The 18,432-nt window shown below is 47.0% G+C and overlaps 1 protein-coding gene across 1 annotated transcript in view; it reads left to right on the top strand.

Moving 5' to 3' along the window:
* Nucleotides 1-14,682, top strand: part of LOC119374873 (uncharacterized oxidoreductase TM_0325-like) — a 58,236-nt gene extending 43,554 nt beyond the window's left edge. Inside the window, exons 5-6 of the mRNA XM_037645074.2 lie at nt 4,584-4,647; nt 14,415-14,682. Of these exons, the coding sequence (XP_037501002.1) occupies nt 4,584-4,647; nt 14,415-14,642 (292 nt within the window). The 3' untranslated portion in view covers nt 14,643-14,682. The remainder of the gene's footprint in view (nt 1-4,583; nt 4,648-14,414) is intronic.
* The last annotated feature ends 3,750 nt before the right edge of the window (nt 14,683-18,432 follow it).

The following is an 18,432-nucleotide window of genomic DNA, read 5'->3' as shown; positions in this document are numbered from 1 at the left end:
ATCAGCCACATGCAGCATCAACAAAGTGCACCTAATAGCTTACAGGCCTGTTGCGGGCACGTCGCTTATCCACAAAAAGACGAATAATAGCGTAGTGGGTGCTGTCCTACTTCACAAAAATTAGACTTATGGCGTACTCAATACCTTAAGGAAAGCCAAAACCTCAAACACAGTAGGCCTTGCCCCAACCCGATCTACGCTCAGAATTCGCATTAGGCAGTATCGTAATCTTCGCTGAACTTTTTTTAATGTTCAAAAGCGGAGCTTGAAATGGCAACTGCGTAGGAATAAGGTGAATCATGCTGTTGATCATATACGGCCGCGACGCACACGTTCTCACCATGACCTGTGGTCATAAACATAGCTGTCATAATATAGTTTGCACGCATAAGCTGTGCAAATGGAACGCAGCGGTGCCTTTACGCATAGTGCGTGATATGTATAGCCAAGACTCTTTGTTCTCGTTTAAGCGGAATAGTGATGAAACGGACACTCTTTGCGAAAATTCGCGGCGGTGTTATGATAAGAGTGCGATAAACCTTATCGGTGCCCGCTCGCTGTAATTCTTTCGATGGATCAAGCTGCCTTGGCGCGCCGCGCAGACAGGGGGATGCAAATGTGGCGAGTCCGCCGTAGGGGGCAACGCAGAAAGCACGCGGCTGAGAGAAAGAAGACGCATGAAGAGCAGTGGTTATAGAGGCATGCGCTGTAAGCGAGGGTAGGGTCAGATGGGTGGTAAAGGGAGGCGTTATCTGAGAGAAAAAAATGACAATGCAATGAAATTATGCGATTGAATTTTTGTGTTCATGATATGTCCGATCAGTTAAATGATGATGATGATGACCTTTATAAATGGCTCACACCCACCCTGGGGAATCGGCCAAGAAACGAATAAGTTATAGGTAAAAGTGGTCACATGCGAAAATGAAGTATAGAAGGTTAGAATATATTATTAATGCTAATTTTAAAATGCAAAATCAAAATCGCCCTGCTTCAATTAAGAATTTTTGTACAGCGCTACAGACATTCCGGTGACAATGACCTAATGAGGAGGCTCCCAAGGATATAATATTCAAAGTAATGAAATCCCATCTAAGACGATAAAACGCTGCTTTGAGAATGTTTTTCCTGGGTAAATTGAAGCGGTTACATGATAAGAAATAATGTTCAATTGTTTCGTCCTGGTTACAAAACGAGCAAAGAGGGGAAGGAGCCAGACCAGATCTATGCATATAAAAGTTTTTGGAACGCGACATTGCAATTTAGTAAAAATAACTTCATCTTTTCCTGTTAAACAGAAATTCGTACGCCAAGGGAACAAGAGGTGTCGATATTCGTTTAGATGAGTGAATAATGTTTTACCAGAATCTTGAATTATGGCACGCCTTATAAATCTGTCACGAATTATGAGTGCTGATGTGGGGATAATCGATAGCTTCGGACCACTGAGAGCAGCTTTCGCCAGAGTGTCCGCCATTTCGTTTCATTTTTATCCCTTTGTGGCCTAGTACTCAGATTAATCTGATTAAAGTTGCGTGGGAGGGAAGAAGAAAATGAAAAGTGCGTGATAATTGAGAATCACTATGTGCCGCGAGTGCTGAACACAAAGATAACGAATCTGTAACTATGGCCACTCTTGAGGTTGATGGGCTCAGCTTTCGTAAAGGCGTAATCGCCGCTAGAAATTCCGCTGAAAACACTGATGAGAAATCAGGAAGTCTTAATGAGAATGACCAGTTGAATGTCTCAGAGAAAATACCAATGTCAGAATTTTCTTCGTATTGTGAGGCATCGGTGGCTATAATATTTGTTGTATTTATCCCCTGTAAATGCCTTTGTAGTAAGCCGTTTAATATCTGGTAAGACAAATTTTTGGCATGATTTGGATATATATCGTCAAAAATAATTTTAAGGTGGTGCTTTCCTTGTCAATGGAAGGATCTTCACTAAGTTTAGCATCTAATCCGCTGCTAGCAGGCATCACGTGTGATTTCTTCTTTTTGGGTGGGCGCGTGAGAGAATCATTGCTCTCTAATATCTAGTAATATCGAATGTTCTCGCCTATATATAAAATTCAAAACAATATGAATCTAAACTTGCACAGTTCTCTAATGGACTGCTATCGTTGTCAATGTTCGGCCTTTCTCGCGATGCTGTCATTTTATTATTCTGAGTAGTCACCAACGATAATGCGCCTGATCATGACGAAAATAGTCTCGTGAATTTGCAAAAAAACGCCAGGCCTGCGCTAAAACCGCAGCACAGTCACAGCGAAAGCTGGAAGAGCGGCGTTTCTAGAGCCCGTTAAGCTCTCTTGGGGCTACAATACAAGTACACTAGAAAGGTACCCACTACGCCATAAATAACAATTTTTGTGAAGTTTGGAAGCACCTACTAAGCCATTATTCGTCATTCTGCGGAGAAGCGAGGCACCAGCTACACGTCTGTAAGGCATTATGTGCACTTTGTTCACGCGACGACTGATGACGATGAAGAATTATGGCTCAGCCCTTTGTAATGGGTTGGAATCTTTAAACGGCCCACCAGTTATGTAATTTGCATTGGGTGACGCCCGGTCGCTATTTCCCTCTCCCGTCATGCTGTATAACATACGTTGACGTGGGAAAGAGACGGGTGGGGGGAGCGAAGAACTTTACTGAGACCCCGAGGAAATGGATCATACGCTTATGGGCTTCCTTGGCAACCAATACAAGTGCCCTTGCGAGGGACCCACTACGCTATAAATCATTGTAATTTTACTGAGACCCAGAGGAAGTGTATCATGCGCTTATGGGCTTCCTTGGCAACCAATCCAAGTGCACTTGCGAGGAACCCACTACGCTATAAATAATTGTAATTTTTGAGAAGTAGGCCAGCAGGCACTCTGCCATTTTTTGTCATTCTACGGAGAGCGTTGGTATCTGCTAAACCCATGTAAGGCATTATGCGCACTTTGTTGATGCTGTGCCTGATGATGAAGAATTATGGCAGGGTCCTTTGTAATGGGTTGGAAGCATTCAACAACCTGCTCGTTGCGCAATTCGCATTGTGTGACGCCTGGTTACAGAATTCGCGTTGTGCTACGCTTGGTGCTTATTTTACTCTTCTACCACGCTATATTGCGTATGCTAATGTGGTTCCTTCCCGACATGAAGCCTGTATAGGACCTTTTAGCAAAGCAGTTTCAACCACCGGTATGGCTCAGAGGTTGAATACTGGGCTCCCACGCAGAGGACCCAGGTTCGAACCTCGTTCCATCCTGGAATTTTTTTCTTATTTAGTTTTTTTTTCTTATTTCGAGCGATACTGGTTACGGACACCGGCGGCGGCGGCGGCGGCGGCGGCGGACAACTACGGCGCAAAAAACGGCCGGTGAAATGATCTCATAACAGCTTTCGCTGTAAAATATGATGCAAAGTCTGGCGCAGTGGTACATGGCGATTTTTTAGACGAGTAACCGTGCAATACAAAGGACAAATCATTGCCGGTTTTCACGCTGTCGCAGCGAATAAAATACTCGGAACATCCTGTGAACGTAGAAGACCAGCGAAGCTGTTAACCACACGAATGAGAGGTGACACCTGAATCGTTAACCACTTCCGATCACACATCCTGCAACTAAGTCCTAAATGTCTATCCAGAAGTAATAATAATTCGTGAAGATACCTTTTTGCTAGGGTTTCACGGTGTTAGTTGTAGACACGTCGAAACCCCCTTAGTGCAAAATGGTTTAATGTGTGTCTCCGCTTCCGCCAGACAATTAGGTGCTAACGTGGCTCCTTGCCCGACATGACGCCTGTATAGGAACAAGCTTCGAGTACTGCCGTGACTCTGCGCTAGAGTACTCCACTACCACAGATAATGTCTTGGTTAGAATAATGCTCAAACCCTGGTTTTTATTTCCTCAACGTGCGTGATAGCTACTTCATACAGCGGCCGCGGCAACACACATCGTCACCACCAAAATTGGGTGCTGTAGTAAGCGCATAACAGCTTGCCCTGCAATAAAAAAGAATTGTAGATTGCAGCCACAATGTTATCAGTTGAGATCGCCCTTACACGCCGTCGTTGCTACATTGGCGAAACTGGCGGGTGTTTTTCGGCGATCGCCTAAGAGATCAAGCAAATATATTGAAGGGTAGCCGCTTAGCATTACATAGTTAACCAATTATACTGCAGCCTTTCTTCTCGGTAAAAGATCATACAAGAGTGGTACAGAGAGCAGTCTGCTCGTGAAATACGTGTATGGGTGTCTGTATCGCCATAAGCACGACTTCTGCGAGAGTGTGCCGTTGACATGACTAAATAAATCACATTCCTGGCACTGACACAGTTACGTTTAGTGTTACTTCTTTTATACCAAGCCTTCCTTCATTAGCAGTGGTATATTACTCCAATCCCTTAATGAACCTGTAGGTACTTGCCTTTCGCACAATAATAGCGCACAATTACCGCTTCCATTGCAACATCTGTGGCTTGCGCTGACACGCGTTTTTAAACATTAACTGCAGCAGCTGTGCTGATACGCGTGAGCTTAGAGAGCTTTGTGGTAATTCGTGGTGACACTTCTGTTTTTATTCTAGTCCAGCCATAACTGACACGAAGATGGTGTTTGGACATATCAAGAATGTCGATGACAAGAAACAGGTATGAATATGAATCGCTATACGACTAGATGGCGAGAGCACGGGTTAGTTAAGATACACATAAACTGCGCGTGCCACATGGTAGGCGTGTACCATTGATTATATTAGCCTCTCTGTTCAACTGTAGCAGAGGAGTCATGACTGAACGCTGCGGTACAGTTTGACGAGGGCCGTGTCCCATTTTACAATATGGAGCGAATCATTACAGATAACTGAATAATACATACAACACTTAATTGGACAGTAAAGTGAAACAATGAATCGGCATGAAATGATCAATTATATTCTGAGAACTCTGATGTACTTAATTTCACCACCAAAGGAGGAGGAGGATACAACTTTATTGACGCCATGAAATGGGTAAGGTGAGGGGGGGGATGGGGATGGGTCCAGAGAAAAGGTAGCCGATGGGCCCTCGGGCCGCTTTAAGTGGCCGAAAGTCCTTGCGCTTCGGCGACACCCATGGCCCAGCACACTATCCGGAGTTGGTCGTCCGGTCGTGAGCTGCGCAAAGCAGCCTCCCATCGCTCCTGTCTCTCAGCCCCTTCAAAGGGGGGATTTGGCTTGTTTGGACAATGGCGATACAAGTGAATAATGTCGGCTCGCGGACTCGAGCAGAGACGACAATAGGGTAAGGCGTCACCCTGATGAATTTGGGAATTGATGAAGGGGATATTAAAGTGCCCGTTTGGAGTCGGCGCCAAACGATTTGCTCAGCCTGGGACAGCGATTTATGGGCTGTTGGGTAGATCATGCGGGAATTGCGGTAATGTAAAGTAATTTCATGATAGGTGAGTAGGAATTCGCGCACGCTGCGAAAGGAGGGCAGACCGTCCACTGCCCGGTTGACGAGAGCTCGGGCTTGCTCATGGGCGGCTGTATATCAAGACGCTCTGACCATACACGGACCATCGAAGCACATCCTAGCTGAACACAACGACCAGCATCATGACGGCATCATCAACAGACCTTGACATCCCACAGTACGCCGAATCAGCGGACGATGGACCCGTAGAGGACTGGTTCGACCTCTTCGAACGCCACGCTACCGCGGCATCATGGTCAGAACGGGACATGTTCGCCAACTTTAACGACTACGTCACCGGTGAGGCTTTCAAATTTTACCTCACACACATCTATCAAAACGAGGAATCTTGGAAAAAAAATCAAAGAAGAAATGATCATTCGTTTTAAAGGATACCATGAAGACTCGCCTATTATCCATCAACTCGGGATATTTCAACTTTGTCATCGCAGTAACAAGCGTTTCCTTCGTAGCTACCATCATGGTCAAACGACGACGAGCCTGACTTCAGAATTTCCAAGAGACAAGTTAAAGTATTCGTTCACTGAAAGACATCCAGGTCCTTTACCTGAAAGACCCAGCTTTCCAGGTGTCCCATGTGCAGAGAAATCGGCCCTTTCTCAGTCGTCACAACTTTATAGCACTCGAGGTGTTACTGAATACTGACCTACCCGATGCACGTGTTTCCTCACCTCGCATACGTGGCCTGCCTTCTTGTTTTCGGCCACTTGGCTCTTCGGTTTCTCATAACGTTTACTGCCCCGCCTCACAAGCACGCTGCGGTTAGAAAGGAGAAGCGGATGAGTCCGGAAAGTAATCGACCAAGCCACGACCTTTCTCTTCACTCCAATGCTACAGAAGAGCTTATTTCTGCTAGTCCGCAAAGAGACAAAGATTGGGAATGTGGTCAAGCCATGTCTGCTGCGGTAACTTCCAGCGCTCAACCACCGGAATGTCGAAGCGATGTGGATTCACCAAGCAGCACCTGTTCCCACGATGAAAACAAAAGCGCAGGTGCGACTTCTGATGACACAAGCGCCTTTCAGACAAATAGCTTCGGTGAGCGGTTTATCATTACTGAAGACCCAGATGCACTTGTCATCTCGTGTCGCATGCATGGCCCACAATCAAGTATGACATCACCTCACGTCAGTATTACCGATAAACCTGACGACACACCTCAAAAGATGCTTCCACTCACTGTCAACAAGCTGGTGAACCTGCACGAAGCCAGACCACACCACGACTGTCCAGAGCAGCGCTTTTCGTCGGATGTTCTCAGCTCAATAGCTCCGCAAAGCAACACACATTCACAACTGACCAAACCTTCACTGCCGGACAAGCAACACAACAAAGCACCATGCACCAACTACCAACGGGGCACTAAATCAACTTGTGAAGCAAATCAAAGTCATGTTCAGAAAGGGGCACCACATCAGCAATTTACAGAGCAGCATCAGCAAGACCAGCACATGTAAGTCAATCGACATAAGAGACAACAGATTCTCGAACAAGGACAACGACGAAGGACATCTTCATGGAAAACACAAATCAGGATTAAAGAAGGACATTGGAAAACAAGCTCTCTTACCCGCAGACAAAAGTCAAAATGAAAGATATCTTCGCATAAAAGAACGTCGCCGAAGGCGCCTTTTGCATCAGAGCGTAACACCGCACTTGCGATCACGACAACTACGACAACACAAAAGAAAACGACAAGAAAGAAGCGAAATCACCCCTTGTACTCGGCAGGATCGGATAAACCTTCCAATCAGCCTCGATCAACGAGCAAGCAATATGGAAGGCCGGTGGGTGTACCACTCACGACAAAGAATGCGACGAGTACGAAGTCCGAGCTGCCGATCCTACAAGGCCTTCCAACATCATTCCACATAAGAATGCAAGCTGTGTCATCACTTTTCACGCCTAGGGCGTGCTTATGCTTTCCTGAACGTAACAGCCAGCCTCGCCCACCAGAGCTCTCCTACATATCACCGGACTGCTGCCCTCTTCTGTGAACTCTTTTGTGCGAGTTAACGGAACTTCACTGTGACATGGAACTACTGCGCATTTCGACATTTTTTGCTTCTAAGAGTGCTTGTTTATGCTTTGCGGTTCGTAACTCGCGCATTCTTCCGGGGGAAGGGGGAATCTTGTGACGTAAGCAGGCCTGCACGGATGGCTGGTAGAAGGGAACGAGGAAGAAGTGCGCGTGAATGGAATAAAAGTATGGCGTCTGTGCCACTGGACGTGTCTTATTCATAGCGTCATATATATATATATATATAATATATATATATATATATATATATATATATATATATATATATATATATATATATATATATATATATATATATATATATATATCGAAGCTTGCCGCAATCGCCGCAGTGGATCTGGACGGAGAACTTGACAACGAGACGTTGGCTCGCAACGCGCTGGGCTCCAATTCAGCGACTTGAGCCCGGATGAACGCGGTATGCTGCTGAGGGCTCGTAGTGCCGGCGTCGTTGCATGTGGCATTTTGTCGAACTTTCTGTCAGAGCGACTTTCACGAGCGAACAAAACACACGCGGCAGTACGCGATCCCGAAACTACCACTGAGACGCGACCGCGTGAGCGAAGCAGGGCGCCGGGCGAAGCGCAGTTCGGCGAAAACGGAACCTTTGAACCACGCGCGCCGTTCCCCCATGGCAACGCCACAAAGCTTCTTTCTTCCATGAATCAAACGGAAACGAACAAACAGCATTTTATCACGTCTTTTGATGCACGGAAGGTTCTTTCTTTATTGCAACTAGTTTGATTATTAGTGATTTCATGTAGGCAGACTCTCATACGTCATCGGGATCACTTCGAAAATGACCCACTCGTGGCGCTCATCATGTGATACATTTAGCTTAATTTCTCGGTAAGTAGGGCAGTGCTGTTGATAATATTGCCGTTTTAGAAGTTGTCATGCATTGAGCTTTCACTATGACATAAATTGTTATTTGCCCTTAGTGTCCCTTTAAGAAAGGAGCTTAAGTACTTGTATAAATGTTCTTTTAGAGCTGCTACTTCAATTGAATCAAGTATGTGAGAGTGTTTTACCTTGTCGGAGCCCTTTTCCAGGTCGAGTGCCAGACCTGCTCTGGTGTCTCTGGAGGCCTTGTCAATGATGTGTGTTAGATGCAGCATTACGTGTTGTGTGGACATGGATGGCCGGAATCTAATTTGCTTAATTGAAAAAAGATTCCTTTCTTCTGCAAATTGAGTGACCCTATTAGGATGACGTGCTCAGCGACCTTCCCTACACACGAAGTAAGTGAAATCGGCCCGCAGTGAGCCAAGCTCCAAGGGTTTCCCCGGCTTCGGGATAAGGATTACGTTGGCGATGTGCGATTCGTGTGGTACCTCGCCGGTGTCCCATACCTCGTTGGTTTTATTCGTCAAAACTTCGATGTCCGCGTCATCCAAATTATTTAGAAGTTTGTTAGTGATCCCATCAGACCCGGTGCTGATCTGCCATTCAGTTCGTATAGTACCTCTCGCACCTCCGCACACGTGAAGGGAGAGCTCAGAGGGTCCGTCCCGTTTTCATGTGTCGCAGGGGAGTAGTCCTTTTGTGACCCGCGTTCGATACAAAGATATCTCGAAGCCAGCTCGTCTGTAATGTGTGTCTCGGTCATGCAAGAGTTTTTAAGCCGTGAATAAATCTGTCGATTGTGAGCTGCTGATTGGCTTTAAATTGTTTGTCCCCAAGTAGATGCTTGAGGACCTTCCATTTCGCCCCGCTCCTCACTTGCCCGTCGACAGCATTGCATACTTCGTCCTATTGATGCGCCTTTCGCTATGCTCATCTATTTGTCTATTACTTTCAGCGATCCTTTTGCATAAGCGTCCGTGTAATTTTTCGGTTTTCCATTGAGCCTGTAGCGCGTTTTTAGCTTCTAACAGGCGTGCTAATCTACTATCTATGCGCTTGACTTTCCTGTCCGTCTCCACTTCTTTTGTGGAAGCACCAGCGTCTTCTTTGAGGCCAGTGAATAATTGTCCTCGAGTTCTTGGAGTGGCGCCCTCTCGCGTGTGACGTTAGAGCGGGGACTCCGCTCTCAACCGTGCTGCAGCAGCCGCTGCTCCTGTATGCGGATCGTCTGCTTCAGGCGGGAACTTTGTCGAACGAACAGCCTCGCGACGGTCAACTAACGCATGCAACAAATGTTTTCGAGTGTAATCTTGAACTTGTTTGGTTGCGGCCCAATCGAGGGGGCCAAGAAATCCCCCGGATGGCCGACGAGTTCGCCGATACCACCGACCACATTGCTGGTAAGAAAGTGAAACTATGTGTGAGTGTTCTCGCTCGTTATCTTGTTTCCGCCGTACGATACTCATTAGTTTAGGTGTTTCTTTCGATATTTCAGTAAGCGTGCCGTTCTCTAGGATCTACAAGTACGTAGATAAAGCTTGTGAGAGGTCGCGGTGCCTCATCGAGGGCGAGGCGGTGTACGACGCAGGCCACGTTGTTGAATGCGCGGTCGAGGCCGTCAAAGTAGATCGCATCACCATCGCAGCTCTCGTCCTGCAAACAAGTGCGCAGTGGCGACTTGTTGCACACCCCCCTGCTGATGCCCATGATCGCAGTTTGTCCCGTAATGTTGGTGCGAACGATATTACGTCGTAGTTCATATTAATGCCGCACAGGGCCGTCGCATGGGTATTAGAATATAACAAATAGTTAATCGCTGATTACCACGCACAGGGCCACAGAGATTAACGTGACAAAGGCAAGCTGGGTCCAGTTTCACGCCACGCAGCTTTTAAAAAAGTGTCTGCACTGCCTCAGGTGAAAACTTTTAGAGAACGTGCATTAAACAGCGGCAACAGGTTTCGCTTATGACTTTATGATAAGCAGTCCGCTAGGCGCGCTCTTGCCTTTATAAGTAAAATGCGTATGTACACCATCCAAATGCAGCCGTAGTCTCAGATATCCTGCGCCGCTTAGCTCAGCTCACGAAGCGCGCTTACGTGCGAGGCGATTCAGAGGCCGCGTCGTCGGCTCCTTGTCTAGGGGCCTTCGCGGCAGGTTGTGGGACGGCATCGCACCTGCTGTAAGTCGCCTATGCTTATAGCCTGCGTGCAATAAAGGGCTTAAGTATTGGCGAGGCGCTTAAACACGGTCGGAAGCTTACCTAAAAGTGGCGCGTACGGTGGGTAGCAGAAGCCACTGTTCGCGAAGTTCTTGCTGCACACGGTCGATGAAAGCGTGGGGCGCATTCCCATTCTGAGCTTGACGATCAACTCCTTCTTCAGCTTCGGGTCCTGTGAGTATTCGTGAAAGCTAACGCTTTTTTCACGAGCGGACGAAGTACACTGACGCACAGAGCAGTTCTTCACCATTGCGCGGCATTCGCCGCGGAGACAAGCAGCCGCAGTTCTAAGAAACAAAGAGCCGTAGTTCTAAATGAGCGTTAAAAGCAGTCCCACGGTTGTTCGAACAGCGTCAGTAGCCAACATACGCAAGATAACCGACTGAACTGCTTTTTTGTTGACATTTACCACAACGGTGGTTTCAACACGGCGCTGAGCCTACGTAGCAGACGAAAGCGCGCGAATCCCCGCTCTGACGTCATACAGGCGCCGTTCGCAGCGCCGCCATCGGTCGCACACCAGGCTAATTCCTCCAACGAGCTGGATTTAGCCTCATCTTGCTTTCTGATATTCCTAGAGAGGTCCCAGTTCGTGACTTTAAATTGTTTGAGCGGCGGTGACGAGACTCTTTTCGCGAGGCTTCGAATGTAGTAAACACTGCTGATATTTCCCTGTAAATTGGTCCATATGACTTCCTCCGCATTTCTAACTATGATCAGGTCTGGCGTGGTATCCCTGCTGGCTGAGTTTCCAATTCTGGTGGGGCATTTCGGATCGGTGACTAAGATGAGGCCACAAGCTGCGATCTGTGCTGCGAGGGCGTTACCCTTGGCCGTATCCTGGTGGTGTGCGTTATCTTGGTGGTGTGCGTTAAAGTAACCTGCAATTGTGAGCGGACGATCGCCTGCAATTTCGCAAACTTTCTGGAAGAGAGCGTGAAACGTCTGTCTTCTCTCGGCTGGCGAGCTGTACACATTTAGAATAAAAACAGATTGTTTGAGTTGATTGTTTGGGATGAGCTCGATCGTGATGTGTTCAACCTTTGTGTCCGGCATAACGTCATGACGTAAATAGGCAAGATTCTACGAGACGAGTGTCGTTACTCCCCTTCTACCCTCCGAAAAATAAACTTCTATGCGATAGTCACGAAGAGCGACAACATCGGTAAGCGTTTCCTGGAGGAGGATTACTGACTGTTTTTCCATAGCAGAGCTAAGTAGGTGTTGTAAGAAAGACTGCCTTCCTTTTGCGGAAGCTGACGCAGTTCAATTGCCAGATGACTAGATCACGTGCGTTGGCCATTATTCTGACGCGGTGGCGCCGTACGAAGCAGCGCGCGCTGCCTGTCGGATTCTAAAATTTTGAGCCTCGTGGTGTGCTCAGTCAGTTGGCGCTTGATGGCGCTAATTTCGGAAATTGTGTCGTTCTTGGCTGGTCAAGCAGTTCTGTGATGTCTGGCACATGAGCCCACCGAGGTTCAGGGCAACGCTAGTTGCCGAGAAGAAAAAAGCGTGCTCACATGCGCGCGCGAAAGCAGGGAAAACGTGTAGCTGCACGTGATGCGTGCTGCAGCTCAACGACGGAGGCTTGTCGCCAAGATATCACTGTCCTGAAACACAAATCGGAAGCACATAGTCGGCTTCACACGTCGTCTAGTTTTCCAGTGTATTGGTGCCGCATTATAAAATTCGCCAGTCTGACGAAACTGTGGATTTCCTAACACTAGTTCACACCACCGGTACGACGCATTCACATGGTTCAGACAAATTCATTTCTGCATATATGGGCGCGTAGCTCAGGCAGTCCGTTGTGCGGTAAGCCGAGAAACCGTAATGAAGCAACTGCGCATGCACTCATTGAGTGTTGAGATAGGATTTTCTTTGAGACATGCCTCGAGGAATCCTTTATAAACGACGTACCCATATGGTATGATATGTATCATGCCTTATATCATACCAAAGCAACTTCCGAAAAACGGTATCCATTTACCAAGCGTTCTCCCTCCCCCCCTCCATTTATCTATTCGTTTAATGGTTGCCCTCTCGGAAATGTTTCACAATACAAATATCTAGGTCTCCTTTTCACTCAGGATTTATCTTGGTCTCATCACATCGAACTCATGTGCAACTGTGCGCTTAGAAAGTTAGGCTACCTGCAACGCACTTTAAGTTCAGCATGTCTCAGCATACGACTCCTCACTTATAAAACACTGGTTCGTCCAATATTGGAATATGGGTCTGTTGCGTGGAACCCACACAAGATGTCGGATATCAATAAAGTAGAATCTGTTCAGAAGAAAGCTGTACGCTTCATTTATCGTCGCTTTGACAGGTATTTTTCACCTAGTTCCCATCTTCCTATCTTACAGCTCACTGGTCTCTCTTCCCGTCGTCACGTTGAATGTTTGAAGTTTCTTTACGCCTTAATTAATTCCCCACGGTTCTCTCGACTCAGCAAATACATCGCACCCGCTAGACCAACAACTACCCCAAATTACCATGAGTTGAACTGTGTCTACTTTTATCCATCGTACGGTGGCGTTTAAATATATTTTTGTTCATTCTATTGAATTGTGGAATGATTTGCCTGGTTACGTTCGATCTTTATCACTCGATGACTTCTTATTGTATATTACTAACCGTTGATGTATAGCGCCCTTGCTATGCTCTTCTATGTACGTATTTGCCCACTCCTGCGATAGCCCTGCGGGGCTGCAGTATGTTGAAATAACTAAATAAATAAATAAATAAATAAATAAATATATAAATAAATAAATTTAAAAAAAGTATGCTAACTGCACTGAACATACTGCTTTTTATACGGCAATCCTAAACACAACGCCCGTTTTATTGCGGCACAAGGGCGTCAAACTCTTGCAACATTATTTCGCTAAGAAGCGTGGTTACCTGCAGCCCAGGAACATAGCAAGCGGGGGGGGGGGGTCAAATTATCAATTTCGCTTGCGTATATATGCACGCACACATACAAACGCACGCAAGTATGGTTGAACCATACTCCCCAGCCCCCACTGAAAAAAATTTCTGCCTACGCTCCTCCTGTAGCATTACCAGGACAAAATCAACATGGCATACCATTTGGCATGAATATGCTTCTTGGCCTCCAGTTTTTGAACTACGCGTTTCTCAGTGACATAAGCCGACGTCCAGACGAAATGAGCAAGGGAGAATTTTGTAGAAAGGGTCTGTTACGTTCATGATGTATATCGATCTTAGACTGAACCTCCTGCCTGGATTTTTGTATTCTGTGAATTCGCTCAACTAAAGAAATTTCGCGGTATCAACGTTGACCAGAGTAGGATGAGACGCTTTACACATAGTCGATTATGATGATGTGCCTATTGGGAAAATACTACTTAGAAAACTGGTGTGTTGCGCCATGGGTGAGCGTGGGGCCTGCATTCGAATCCAGGCCCACCATGAAAATTTCGTTTCTTCATTTGGTTTCGGGGAGTATTTCTCTTCTCACAGGAAAAATACGCGGGGCCCTAGCGATATAGATTTCGCTGTAATAACCGATATTCTCTTAAAGTGCCAGTGTGGATACCATCAGGTGGCAAACTTAGCCAGGAGCCTTAGCCAGAGCGTTCTTTCGTCAGAGGAAACGACAATGTTTGCAAGTGCTAGGTGCAATGTGAACGTGCAAGATGGTGATAGATTCGGGAAAGGTCCTGGTTCAGTCGTCAACTCAAATTAGCTGATGGATGTGATGAGTACTTTGATGATGGTTGCTGTTTTGTGTACTAGTTTTACAAGAGTGAACAATTTGTTTATTTACATAATCAGGGGAAAATACAAATCTTTCTTTGCTTACAGAGGGTATTGGAGGTGGGTTCCGAGATGCCTCTCGGCAGGATTGGAACTGTGGATGACGTGGCCCGTGCTATCGCATTCCTGGCCTCAGACGACGCCTCCTTCATCACTGGTCACCTGCTTACAGTCGACGGCGGTTGCATTTTATCTGGCATGCCAGGTTCTCGGCGGTTTCATACGGTGAAATCGACCGCACTACGTTCTGGCGAAAATGTTACTCTTAGCCACTGATATCAGGTGATCATACTTATTGGAACAATACTGTTCTATAATCAGGGAGACAAATAAAGAATGCTTGATTAAGTGCAAAGCTCGGTGGAAGGCTTCGTGGTGAATAAATCAGGTGATATCTGTAAGTGAGTTTCAAAAAAAACGTCATGGAACATTTCATGCGACCCGACACGGTGGTCAAGTGTCTATGGTGCTCGACTGCTGACACGGAGGTCACGGGATTGAATCCCGACCGGGTTTGAATGGAGGCGATATGCTAGTGGCCCGTGTACTTAAGTTTAGGTGCACATTAAAAACGCCAGATAGGAAGGAAGAAAAATAACTCTATTTGGTCCTGCAGCATGCGACTGGGTCACGCACCCGGCACAGTCCCATGTAGGGCCCGGCAAGCCGAACCTGCAAATAGTCAAAATTTCTGGAGACCTCCACTACGGCGCCCCTCATAACCATATCCTGGCTTTAGGACCTCAAAGACCCATTATGATTATTGTTGTAATTATTATAATAGATGAAGCTTTTGAAGGAAAGCTATTATGAGTTACAGATTCGGCGGTGGCGTCATGGTACGCGGTCAACTTTAAGTGTCTGGGGCATGATCACAAAAGACGGTCTCGGACCTCTTGTGAGAATCGACGGCATGTTCACAGCGAACAAGTACTGCGAAAATTTGACCACAGTGGCCCATCGCGAACTTGCAAAGGTGCACTTCTCCGGGGCTGGTCCTGTATTCCAACACGACCGTTCGCCTGCGCACACTTCGAAGAAAGTTGAAGCCCTACTACGCCAGCTCAACATCGCCGTTTTAGAGTGGCCGCCCCAGTCACCAGACTTGAATATTATTGAAAATATTTGGGGCCAAATGAAAGCGGCACTCGCATCCAAGTCCCTCCATGGAATGTCCAGGGACATCCTTTGGAGGGCAATCCACGCTGAATGGGAACGCCTTAAGTTGGATGCCACCCTTGTGGATTCGTTATACAGTTCCCTGCCACGTAGGATGCCTGCCGCGATTGTCTCCGGGGGACGTGCAACCAGGTACTAAAATTCGCCTTCGTCATTGGTTCGGACATTGCACCCTGCTGCCTCGATTGTGTCCGAAAGGAAGGAGACCATCATCTAAGCTTCATTTCCAGCCGTGGTCTTGGCTTCATCGTATATATAATAAATCTGAAGCACAGATTTATCAATATATCTTGTTTGTCGTGGGATTTTTTTTACTTCCTTAGCATGCCAATTCTGAAACCCACCCTCTGTAATCAAAGGGAACTTTTAGAAGTAAAAGGCGCAGTTAATATTTTAGGCTTACAGCATGCCTGCGCGCTTTCATAACTGATTTAGAATAGTATCTATTGACACGCCATTGCTACAGGGTTTGTGTATTCCAAAGCACACGCGCAATCTAGGTTTCGCCGCTCGAGGCGAAGTGGAAGGCACCGTAGCAGACGGCGCGCAGCTAACTCCGCCTGTGGCGCTGATTGCGCTTGCGCCGCAATAGTTCGCACGGCGCCCGTCGTGGCGCTCCGCGGAGCGCGGTCACCCGCTCCGTGTTCCCTCTAACAGTGGCCGCGACTGTACGTGAGGTGGATGACGATTATTGTTGTGTGGCAGAAACACACCCCAAATACTCGATTTTTTTCTTAGAGTGTACAGATGTAGTACGTGCGTTTAGAAATGCGGCCCTCGGAAATGCGCCGATCGCCATGCATATTAATATATGCACCCTTTTCCAATCAATCACGCTCTCTCAATCGCAGGCCTGTTGGCGATCAGCTTTTTATGATATGGCAATATGACCTGTTATCGAAGCACTCGTCGTTTCGCGTTGCCACATTTCATTGCCGCATTTCATTCATGCATTTCCTCGTTTCATGCATGCCCGTCGTTGTTGCCTTATCCACAGAAGTGTTGCTCTGCTACGCTCGTGGGTGAAGCTCCGCTTTCTGGCATGGAGGAAGGAAATATTTAGGAATGATCATTGCGCAATGCGATAACAAAGAGAGAAGCAAAGAAAACTAGTAGGTCAGCTAAAGTGGTTGCTTGGGCGACTTGGTACGACATATTGGAAGGAGCAGCGCTGTTGTATGTGTCCTTCTCTTCCTGGTCTATCGTCTTTCGCGCGGTTTCCTTCCAATAGTAGGTCAGCCCCACACAGCAAAGCCTCTCTTGCCCCCACTTTACCGATTAGGGAAATGTTCCTACTTTTGATCAGATTTTTTTAAATCTGCAGCGCCGTACACAGCGCCGATACGGCCGTACACATATCAGAAGCTGCAACAGTGGTAGGTGATAGTAAAAGCTACGACACACCGTCAACTTTATATTCACAAAGCTGTGCTACTCTGGTTTGTGCCAGGCATGCAGCGCTGGGTGTTGTTATGATCAGGTTTCACGGCTTGGCGCCGCTGGGTCGTGGTAATGATGTGGCGGCATCTGCCCTCCTTTCTTCGCCTTCAACGTTCCCCGAAGAGAACCTGATGCGGCGACAACACAGCAGTTGTGTCCTGAACCCTTCAAGGCTGTCAGGGCACCTCGTCAAGCGCCTTGGACACACTCGGCTGAGTTTGACGGTTTTATGGCTCGGAGATGAATTATTTGCAGCCGATTTTGCTCAGAAGACGCAGTCACTTGTGCACTGCTTTGTTCAGCATTCTGCGAGATGCACCGGACAATTAGCCGAGCGCCTAAGATTCCTCGTCGGGAACCTTTCCAACGCTACGCGGTACCTTTCTGGCTTTGTGACCCGTTTGGGAGCTTGCCGTCAGCTATGCCGGCGATGCTATCAATGTAAGGAAAGACTGCACCTGACAGCACGGCCAGTTTTCAGGAAGTCGCGCTCCCGCGATCCCTTCACTGTGTGTATGGTGCCCCATTGTGCTTTCCGTTCATATCCCGGGCGCCGTTCGTCGCGCGGGGCGTGCCGCTTCTCTGTTTCTTGGGGTGGAAAGGAGGCAGTCCTCGACCTTTCCCTTTTGGGGGCGGAGATGAAGACAACTTGTTGATTGGACTGTCCCGCGTACGATTGTTTTCCCTAACACAGCATCTGGGGAAGACCCAGGCTTTATAACGCGAGCGTCGAGACGCTCAGAACATGCTACCAAATCGTCATATGTATAAGCGTTCTTGTTATCAGCTCCGGCTTTTGAGCTCTACATCTCCCTGAGGTCTGGCTGGTTCCCGCACCTATGGGTAGACCCCCGACCACATCAGTGTGCCTGTTCCAGAATTGGCGTCTGATTTCTTTTCCGCTTGCTGCCGCGAAGGCAGCAAGGCTTCACAGCGTCCAATTCATCCTGCCTCGTCCTACGCATATGATAAGGGGAAGCGTAATAATATATAAATTGTAAGTTTACGCAAGAATTACGGTGCGTCCAAGCAAAAGGCTGCTGTGTATAGCATTGCGAATGACTTGTTCGCGAAATATCAATATTTCTGCGCCACTAAACGCGACCTACCGGTTTCAGTGAGTGTCAAATGCAGCTTCAAAATGCACATTAAATTCAAATCGCGAAAATAACATTGGAGTATGTTACAATATTTCACATTCTTTCTATTTCCACCGGATCCGATCGTATCTTCAGGAGGTTCTATCCATCAATTTGATTAACGTTCAGAGAGGCATACGTCATATTCCTCAAATTTCATATATTAAAGGCGAATCATTTCTTAGCAAACCCAAGGCACTTTGAGCGTTTATATCTGTGGCAAACCTGTTCTATCTGTACCGAGGTGTCAACTATATGAGGTGCTCATATAATTAACATCTCGCTATTCTGTGCTTTATTTGCCTTCG

Source organism: Rhipicephalus sanguineus, chromosome 11, assembly GCF_013339695.2.
Source record: "Rhipicephalus sanguineus isolate Rsan-2018 chromosome 11, BIME_Rsan_1.4, whole genome shotgun sequence".
In the NCBI taxonomy this organism is placed as follows: domain Eukaryota; kingdom Metazoa; phylum Arthropoda; class Arachnida; order Ixodida; family Ixodidae; genus Rhipicephalus; species Rhipicephalus sanguineus.
This window is presented reverse-complemented; position numbering and strand designations above follow the sequence as displayed.